The 10,336-nt window shown below is 44.6% G+C and overlaps 1 protein-coding gene across 1 annotated transcript in view; it reads right to left on the bottom strand.

The window, feature by feature from the left end:
• Positions 1-206: 206 nt before the first annotated feature.
• The window catches only part of LOC128701089 (roundabout homolog 2-like), a 66,181-nt gene continuing 56,051 nt past the window's right edge, over positions 207-10,336 (bottom strand). Inside the window, exon 4 of the mRNA XM_070100640.1 lies at positions 207-2,342. Coding sequence (XP_069956741.1) covers positions 1,282-2,342 — 1,061 coding nt within the window. The 3' untranslated portion in view covers positions 207-1,281. The remainder of the gene's footprint in view (positions 2,343-10,336) is intronic.

Raw genomic sequence — 10,336 nt, 5'->3', positions numbered from 1 at the left:
AAGTAAGTGTATATACATTTATTAGTATTTATACATTATCATCATTCACAAATAAGAGACTAATCTTCAGATGACCATCTCAGTCTGTGCTGGACAATTACCAGGTCATGATGAATGTTTTACCATGGAACAAAATGCCTGATGATTTGTTTTCAATATGAGAGTTTGCTTTGAACTATTCCATCCATGGTTGCTTTGAATTGTTCCATCCATAGTGGCTTTGAACTGTTACATCCATGGTGGCTTTGAACTGTTGCATGCATGGTGGCTTTGAATTGTTCCATCCATGGTAGCTTTGAATTGTTCCATCCATGGTGGCTTTGAATTGTTCCATCCATGGTAGCTTTGAATTGTTCCATCCATGGTAGCTTTGAATTGTTCCATCCATGGTAGCTTTGAATTGTTCCATCCATGGTGGCTTTGAATTGTTCCATCCATGGTAGCTTTGAACTGTTCCATCCATGGTGGCTTTGAACTGTTCCATCCATGGTGGCTTTGAACTGTTCCATCCATGGTGGCTTTGAACTGTTCCGTGCATGGTAGTGTGACAGTCATTCTTACATTCTCGTAACTTGGTTGAAGACTGAGGCTGTCATGGCTCGTCCACTGTTCATTATGCCAGTATGTTCTCTCAGTCTGGTGGTGTTCTTGAGGCACGGACTGCTGCCACCACGGACACGGACACCGTGTGTTGTAGAGTGGTGGGTGTATTGGCCAGATACTACAGATTTCATGAGAGATTACCTGAAGATAATTTCAGTGGACACCATCCCTGTGGTGCGGCCACTGACAAGGTATCCTTGTTGATGGCCTGTTTAACCAGGCTGTTGGTGCTATCCACATGCAGTCCAATATAGGTACCAAAACTTAACTCATCATAAACCAGCTTGAAAACTTGTCAAGTTTCCTTTTGCACAGAGGGTTTTTGGATAATTTTCCTTATACATGAAAATCATCCAAGTTATGATGGCTATGTATACCTGCAGGTCACTAGCAGCAGCAGCAGGTCACGGTCAGACAACAATAAAGTCAGGCCACAGGCTAGGCTTCGAGAGTAGAACTCTCGAAACCAGACATGGGTACTAGCATTACTCGCTCAGCTAGAAAGCATGCACTAGCATCTGATGACTCTGTTGAATTGGTTCTAGCATGTGCTACTAACTAGTAAGTCTGCAGAATCAACTGATGCTGATGTTATGCTTTTGTTATATATATGAGTTAGCTAGTCCGGTCTGTGTATGGTAGATTTGTTGAACAGCAGCATGGTATTAGTGTGTTGCTTCATGGTGGATCCGCAGAAAGTGAAGGGTGACACTCAACTTTGACTTTACGACAGTCACGTTCCAGCTTTGTATTGAAGGTGAGGAGTCCATCCTGACACTCAACAGGCATTACCTGTGTATACACATCATAGGTGTGTTCAGAGGCATCACTGTATGCTCGCTCACACTCCTCGAACCTGCAGTTATTGTCATGTTGGGAATCTGGAGATGTTTTGTTGGGACCTTGGTGGTTACTGCCATTAGCCAGGTCATCTAGGTCAAGTGGTGGTGGACAGGCAGGTGGAGGAGGAAGGAATGCACCCCAGTTGACCTGGACTCTAGAATCATCACCTTGATGTTGCCAGGGAATATTGTAATTCAGGTTAGGTGAAGGTGGTGTCAGTAATGCTGTTGTGACGTACAGTTCTGTTGAATCATCAAGCTCCTGCACTCGTGGTTCTGCATACTCGTTCATCTGTTTATGTGGATGGAAAAGTCGAGCTGATGACACACTAGAGTCCTTGTCACTCTCTGAGGGATGCCACAATTTATTCTCGCCATACATATTGATAGAGTTTTGATCTGGGTAGATGGACGGGTCTTGGTAGATAGTGGATACTTGAGGCGGGTTTGAGGATGAAGCTTTTTTACGGAGCTGCCTAATATACACTAAGGTGATCATGAACACCAACAATACTAGAGGTATCAGCAAGTACACTAGCCACTGTGGCTGTGGTGATGCATATATTACAGAACCACTACTGTCTACATTACCCCTATGAATGATGTGGGCATCATTGGGCCCAGCATCCAGCAAGACTGGATCACTGAAGGGCCCAGGACCTGCTGCTGTAAGAGCTGCCACGCGCACAGTATAGAGATGGCCAGGTAAGAGACTGCGAGCTTCCAGCCAGGGCTTCATCACTGTCTCTGTGGTTTGGCTACCATTGTAACTTATTGTTACCTTGTAGCCCACCAACTTTCCTCGGGCATCCTCGGCACTTATATGTGACCACCTGATGAGCACAGAACTATCCTCACGCACTGTTATGCGCACGTCTCCAGGAGCTGATGCTGGAACTGTAAAAAAAAAAAGTAGATAAACTATGTTCTGTAATATTTCTATGTAAATATACGTATATACACACAGTAGACTGTCATTTAGCACAACTTTATTTGGCACAATTTGGGTATAGCACGATTGAAGAATTGTGACACAATTTTATGTAACACATCGTAAAATGAATTGAACACAGTTCAGTTTGTGGGAAGGAAAAAAAACATCCCTTTTCCTCAAGCGGCCACCTTGTTGTGGATCAGTGGGGGAGATCTCCCGCCATCCCCAGCCACCCCCCAACACCACCCCATTATCCCAGCATTTGTACTTCATACGTGTCCAGTCCAACTTCTCTGCTACAAGCTTGACTGACTTACTGAATGACTTGACTGATTTACTGAATGACTTGACTGACTTACTGAATGACTTGACTGACTGAATGACTTAAAGTTAGACATTCCAGTATAACCATCAACTTCAGTACCAGAACCTCTATCATCCACCTCAACCCAGTAGGGCCACAGCATAACTCTCAACTCTCTTCACAATCATCCACAAACACCAGCATCCACAATTTAAGGTAAGAAATACTATTATTTCTGTTACATTTGCAGTCTTAAGCAGTAAAAACAACATAATGCATTACAACAATGAACTACAATTACACATTCACTTTTATTTTTGTAAGATGTGGAGGCCTAAAAAAATGTTGTTTGGCTTTTTTGGGGCTCTCAGGAACGTAACCCTATTTTTCCCATAAGTTCTTCAGTTCATCTAACACAGTTTTTTACCTAACACGGTGTTTTCAGGAATGTAACTACCATGTTAAATGACGGTCTACTGTACATCAATAACAACACTGCGACTAGCCAGGGGATCGAACCCGTGTTGCTTTACCCACCTCAAGGTGAGCAAAACTTTCATAAGGCCTTCCATGGGATTGTATGGTCACAAGGGTCAGAAGGGTGCTTTACACTACAGTTTTTAAACTGCAACATTAACACCCCTCCTTCAGAGTGCAGACACTGTACTTCCCATCTCCAGGACTCAAGTCTGGCCTGCCAGCTTCCCTGAATCCCTTCATAAATATTACTTTGCACACACTCCAACAGCACGTCAAGTATTAAAAACCATTTGTCTCCATTCACTCCTATCAAACGCGCTCATGCATGCCCACTGGAAGTCTAAGCCCCTCGCACACAAAACCTCCTTTACCCCCTCCCTCCAACCTTTCCTAGGCCGACCCCTACCCCGCCTTCCTTCCACTATAGACTGATACACTCTTAAAGTCATTCTGTTTCGCTCCATTCTTTTTACATGTCTGAACCACCTCAACAACCCTTCCTCAGTCCTCTCGACAGCAGTTTTGACAATCCCGCACCTCCTCCTAACTTCCAAACTATGAATTCTCTGCATTTTATTCACACCACACATTGCCCTCAGACATGACATCTCCACTGCCTCCAGCCTTCTCCTCGCTGCAACATTCATCACCCATGCTTCACATCCATACAGGAGTGTTGGTAAAACTATACTCTCATACATTCCCCTCTTTGCTTCCAAGGACAAAGTTCTTTGTCTCCACAGACTCCTAAGTGCACCACTCACTCTTTTCCCCTCATCAATTCTATGATTCATCTCTTCTTTCATAGACCCATCCGCTGACACGTCCACTCCCAAATATCTGAATACATTAATAACAAAAAAGGCACAATACCGTGACTGGAACGATACACAAATAACCCGCACATAAAAGAGAGAAGCTTACGACGACGTTTCGGTCCGATCTGGACCATTGACAAAGTCACACTAACCAGAGGTGGAGCAGGACGGCTATATATAGGCAGGAAGAGGTGGTGGTAGTAGTAGTAATAGTAGTACAAGAATTGTATATAATACCAGCAAGATGAAATTAAGACACATGCGCAACACCAGGGCATCCCCATCGTAGACGTTTTGCCATCCAGCCAGCCACTGGATGGCGAAACGTCCACAACAAAGACAACCAGACACAGCACATGTGTCTTAATTTCATCAGTAGTTGTAGTAGTAGTAGAAGAAGAGGTAGTAGTAGTGGTAGTGGTAGAAGTGGGAAATAAGGAAGACGAGCCAGTCAAATACAAAGGAAGGGGAGAACTGCAAGAGAGCTAGATGCCCACAGAGGGAGAGCAAGCGCATAGAGGTGTGTGAAAGGGGAAGTGGTGAAATAAATGAAGAAGGAACAGAAACACAAGACAGGAGAGAGAAAAAAAGACAACCCAGAGGAGAAAAGGAAAGAGGAAAGGGGAAGAGAAAGAAGAAGAAAAAGAAAAAGAAAAAATGAGGATTGAGGTTAAGTCACTGGTGTTCTGAAGTTTGGAGCATTTTACAATGTAGTGGGAGAGGAAGGCATCTACAGAGACGAAGCCAGGGCTAAGGTTCATACAAGGAAAGTTGTGTATTAGAGAGGATTCAACTAGATGGCGACTGTTCGAGTTGGAAGTAGGGAAGACAGTTTTAACAGAAGACCAGTCAATAGGATGGCTATGATCTCTGATGTGACAGAAAAGAGCATTGTTAGTGTCGGCAAGCCTAACACTATTTTTGTGTTCCCTAAGTCTGTCAGAAAGAGATTGACCAGTTTCTCCGAAGTATTGAAGAGGACAGGAGGAGCAAGAAATAGAGTAGACACCAGGAACATCTGTAGAGGGAGGAGAGGTATGAACGAGATTAGTGCGAAGAGTGTTAGTCTGGTGGAAGGTAAGCTTGATGTCTAAGGGATGGAGAGAATTGTTGAGATTAGAAAGACTGGAAATGTAGGGAAGGCAGAGGATAGAAGAGTTCCCATGAGTAGAGAGTTTGGTTAGTTAGTTTAATATGTTTATTATGCACCCCATACCCATCCTGTGGGCGGTAGTCAAAAGATTACAGAGGTACATAATGGGTCCAGGGACTGGACCTCAAAGTTTTGATAGCTGAGCAAGTTACAGAGGTAATGAATTCACAATTTACAAAGGTAATGAACTCACAATTTACAAAGGTAATGAACTCCAGGTAGGTCTAGTCACAATCATGACAAGTTACAAAGGTATTTACAGATTACAGAGGTACACAATGGGTCCAGGGACCGGGCCCCAAAGTTTTGATAGCTGAACTAGGTACAAGGTAATGAACTCACAAGTTACAAAGATAATGAACTCACAAGTTACAAAGGTAATGAATACTGTAAGAATGGTTACTTACGTTTATACATGGCTACAATCATGAACAAATTTTAGAGTAATGAGCAATTCACACTTCCACACCCGGTCACAACTGTAGTGAGTTATTAGTGCAAATATTGATTGTTGAGTCACACACACATACACACACACACACATGGTGGGTGCAGACGTGGGTACACAAGGCTCCGAGAACCTTCGTGTTTTTGAGGGGTGCAATAACCCCTAGCAGTAATCAGTGGTAGTGACAAAGTCAGTGAACAAACCTACGAGTGATAACTATAGTTATTAGTTGAAAAAATTCGAGGGGAAACCTAAATTCAGTATTTTCTTTTAAAAGTGCCAAACCGTTGTGGATCTACTAGGCACTGTTGCCACACAGATACAAACATAAAAATATCAAAGTGAGTGTGGAAATGGGTGATCAAGAATTACCAGCGTTTGGTTAACAAGCGAAATGTGGGGCACCGTAATGTGAGAGTGAAAAAGTTAATAGGCAAAAGGAGAAAGAAAAAATAAAATATACAACAAGGGAAGGTGGCAGTAGGCCTACTGAAGCAGTGACGTCACAACAGTTTGTATGCCATTATACATATAAAGTGTAACACCGAATGTGAAGTGTATTCTGTAATAAGTGAAAAGTGAAATCACTTGAGGAACGCGGGATGCATGAGCATATATGGTTATAAACATCATGGGTGAAGGAGTTACAAAATAGTGAGAGAAGGCCTATGTAGACGGCTATGTCATCAGCTTCTGGCAACTTGTCATCACACCGCTGTCAGTGCAAGTATTCCACCTGTTGAGGTTGCATTTTGCATCACTGCATCACTGTTAGATACTGGTCACTCACTCCTGCAAGCCATTACCAGAATTAGAGTAGAAATAGCATAGAGGAGAGTGCAAGGAGTAAAGCGGTAGTGAAGGATAACGTCAGACACTTAAGCTGAGACATAGAGGAGAGTGCAAGGAGTAAAGCGGTAGTGAGGGATAACATCAGACACTTAAGCTGAGACAAGCTAAATTTTACAACCTAGCTACTTTCTGAATTTTAGAAGTAGAATCGATAAGTGTTACAAGTATTGGTAAGCTTAGAATTACTGGTATCTACCGGTATTCATTAGCAGTATGAATACTTAGAAGTGGGGGCACACACACACACACACACACACACACACACACACACACACACACACACACACACACACACACACACATACACATACACACACATACACACACACACACACGCACACACACACGCACACACACACATACACATACACATACACATACACATACACACACATACACACACACATATGCACACACGCACACACACACACACACACACACACACACACATACACACACATACACACACACATACACACACACATACACACACACACACACATACACACACACACACACACACACACACACACACACACACACACACATACACATACACACACACACTCATACACACACACACATACACACATACACACACACATACACACACACACACACACACACACACACACACACACACATGTACACACACACACACACACACACACACACACACATACACATACACATACACACACAGGAACAAGCACTTGTAAGCTGTAGTACACACGCAAACACACACATACACAGGATTTCACACCGTCCGGTGAACTGACCATCTGAACCTTTCTCCTCTCCCCCCCTCTTTCTACCCTAAGTAGACCTATCTCTACCTTTCTCACTCTTTACCTATATCTCTCTCTCTACCTATCACTCTTTACCTATCTCTCTCTCTCTCTTCCCTCTCCCATCTCTCCCCTCTAACATCTCTCCCCCTCGCACATCTGTCCCCTCCCATTATCTCTCCCCTCTCCCTTTCCCCATCTCTCTCCCCTCCTCCCCTCCCTCTCCCCCTAGCCTCTCTCCCCTCTCGCTCTTCCATCTCCCCCTCTTTCCCCCTTCTCCCCCTCTCTGCCCCCTCTCTCTCCCCCTCTTTGCCTTCTCTTTCTCTCTCTCTCTCCCTCTCTCTCTCTCTCTCTCTCTCTCTCTCTCTCTCTCTCTCTCTCTCTCTCTCTCTCTCTCTCTCTCTTGCTCTCTCTCTCTCTTGCTCTCTCTCGTCCCCATTTTCCCTTCTAACTCTCCCCTCTCCTACTCTTCCCTTCACTCTCTCTCAACCTCTACCTTTCCCTTCTCTCTTCTCTCACAAAAAAAAAAAAAAAAAAAAAAAAAAAAAAAAAAAAAAAAAAAAAAAAAAAAAAAAAAAAAAAAATGGTGGGGACTCGCAGGAACCAAGGATCAGATGAGAATGGTTCTGGTAGGGAGGAGTGGATGGAGGAGCAGTGGAAAAGGATGGAACAAGAGTGGGAGAGAAAATTAGGAGAGCTTTCTGAAAAAATGGAGAAAGAGCTCTCTGTGAAATTGGAAAAGAGGTTGGAGAAGGAGACAAAGAATTGGGAGGCACAAGTCGAAACTGCAGTAGCCAAGATAAGGGTCCTAGAAGTTGAGATAAATAGGCTGAAGCGAGTTACAGGGGCAGTGACCAGAGAAGACACAGCATATGAAGCTGCGAGGCCGAACAGGAAGGAAGGAATTATGAATTATGCTAAGGTCATATCAGCCTGCCAAGGAGGACCAAGGAGTGAAAGGGAAGATCAGCTGGTTGCAGATGGAGAGGGTGATAGGTCGAATGCTGAGGCACAACCAGGCTATCAAGAGCCACTGGAAAAATCAAGGGAGAAACTGACCACATACAGGCAGGACCCAGAGTCACAGAGGGTGAGGCAATGGGAGGAAGAAAGGGCAAAATCAGTATTTATCCATGGGCTTCAGGAGAGAGAGGAAAGGACACACACTGAAAGGCAGCAGGAAGAAAGAAAGGAGATTGAGAAAATCATCACGGAAATAGGTGAAGAGATGGACGAGATTGTAAATTTTCAGAGAATAGGGAGGTACTCAAAGGGGAGAAACTGACCAATCAAGCTGATTCTCAGGACGGAAACAGTGCGGAACAGGATCCTCCAAGAGAAACCACGATTGAAATACTCGGAAGAGTACAAGAGGGTGTTCCTAGACAGAGACAGAACAAAATCAGAACGACAGCAGCTGAGGGAGAGGACAAAAAAGCGAAAGGAGCTAGGAAAAGAGACAAGGAGGGAACCAGCAGAGGTCAATCAGAGCAGAACAGAACAGCAAGGGCAAGCACACACACAACTATTCTCAGAACCATACAACCTATCACACCATCCCAACACACACTACAATCCATACCCACAGCCTCCACCCAACACCGAGCTATAGAATCCCACAGTATGCCACCAGGTCTCCCACCCTCACAGGCCCCCCAAACCACAGTGTTGGAAAGGAAACTGAAGGTATGGTACACAAACGCTGATGGAATAACAAATAAGTGGGAGGAGTGGCATGAAAGAGTCAAAGAAGCATCACCGGACATCATAGCTCTCACAGAAACCAAGCTTACAGGTATGATAACAGATGCCATCTTTCCAATGGGATACCAAATCCTGAGGAAAGACAGAGGGAACAGGGGGGGTGGAGGAGTGGCGTTGCTGATCAAAAATCGCTGGAATTTTGATGAGCTGGAGAGAGGAGACAGCGGAGAAGAAAGTGATTACATAGCGGGAACACTTCACTCTGGAGGTCCCAAGGTTGTAATAGCAGTGATGTATAACCCACCACAGAACAGCAGGAGGCCAAGGCAAGAGTACGACGAGAGCAATAGAGCGATGGTTGACACACTGGCTAGAGTGGCCAGAAGAGCTCATGCATGCAGGGCAAAGCTCCTGATCATGGGTGACTTTAACCACAAGGAGATCAATTGGGAGAACTTGGACCCACATGGGGGCCAAGATACATGGAGGGCTAAGATGATGGAGGTGGTACTGGAAAACTTCATGTGCCAACACGTAAGGGACACTACAAGAGAGAGAGGAGAGGATGAACCAGCAAGGCTGGACTTAGTATTCACCTTGAGTAGTGCAGATATCGAGGACATCACATATGAAAGACCCCTTGGGGCCAGTGACCATGTGGTTTTAAGCTTCGAATACACAGTAGAGCTACAAGTGGAGGGAGAAGCAGGAAGGCCAGGACGAATGAAGCCAAACTACAAGAAAGGGGACTACACAGGAATGAGGAACTACCTGAACGGGGTTCAGTGGGACAGAGAACTGGCAGGGAAGCCAGTTAATGAGATGATGGAATATGTAGCAACAAAATGCAAGGAGGCTGAGGAGAGGTTTGTACCCAAGGGTAACAGGATTAATGAAAAAGCCAGGATGAGCCCATGGTTTACCCAAAGGTGCAGGGAGGCAAAAACCAAGTGTGCTAGGGAATGGAAGAAATATAGAAGGCAAAGGACCCAGGAGAATAAGGAGAACAGTCGTAGAGCCAGAAACGAATATGCACAGATAAGAAGGGAGGCCCAAAGACAATATGAAAATGACATAGCAGCGAAAGCCAAATCTGACCCGAAACTGTTGTACAGCCACATCAGGAGGAAAACAACAGTCAAGGACCAGGTAATCAGGCTAAGGAAGGAAGGAGGAGAGACAACAAGAAATGACCACAAAGTATGTGAAGAACTCAACAAGAGATTCAAAGAAGTGTTCACAGAGGAGACAGAAGGGACTCCAGAAAGACAGAGAGGTGGGGCACACCACCAAGTGCTGGACACAGTGCACACAACCGAGGAAGAAGTGAAGAGGCTTCTGAGTGAGCTAGATACCTCAAAGGCAATGGGGCCAGATAACATCTCCCCATGGGTATTGAGAGAGGGAGCA

The sequence above is a fragment of the Cherax quadricarinatus genome, chromosome 73 (genome assembly GCF_038502225.1).
Source record: "Cherax quadricarinatus isolate ZL_2023a chromosome 73, ASM3850222v1, whole genome shotgun sequence".
In the NCBI taxonomy this organism is placed as follows: Eukaryota; Metazoa; Arthropoda; class Malacostraca; order Decapoda; family Parastacidae; genus Cherax; species Cherax quadricarinatus.
The sequence above is the reverse complement of the archived record's forward strand: the minus strand, read 5'-3'. Positions and strand labels throughout refer to the sequence as shown.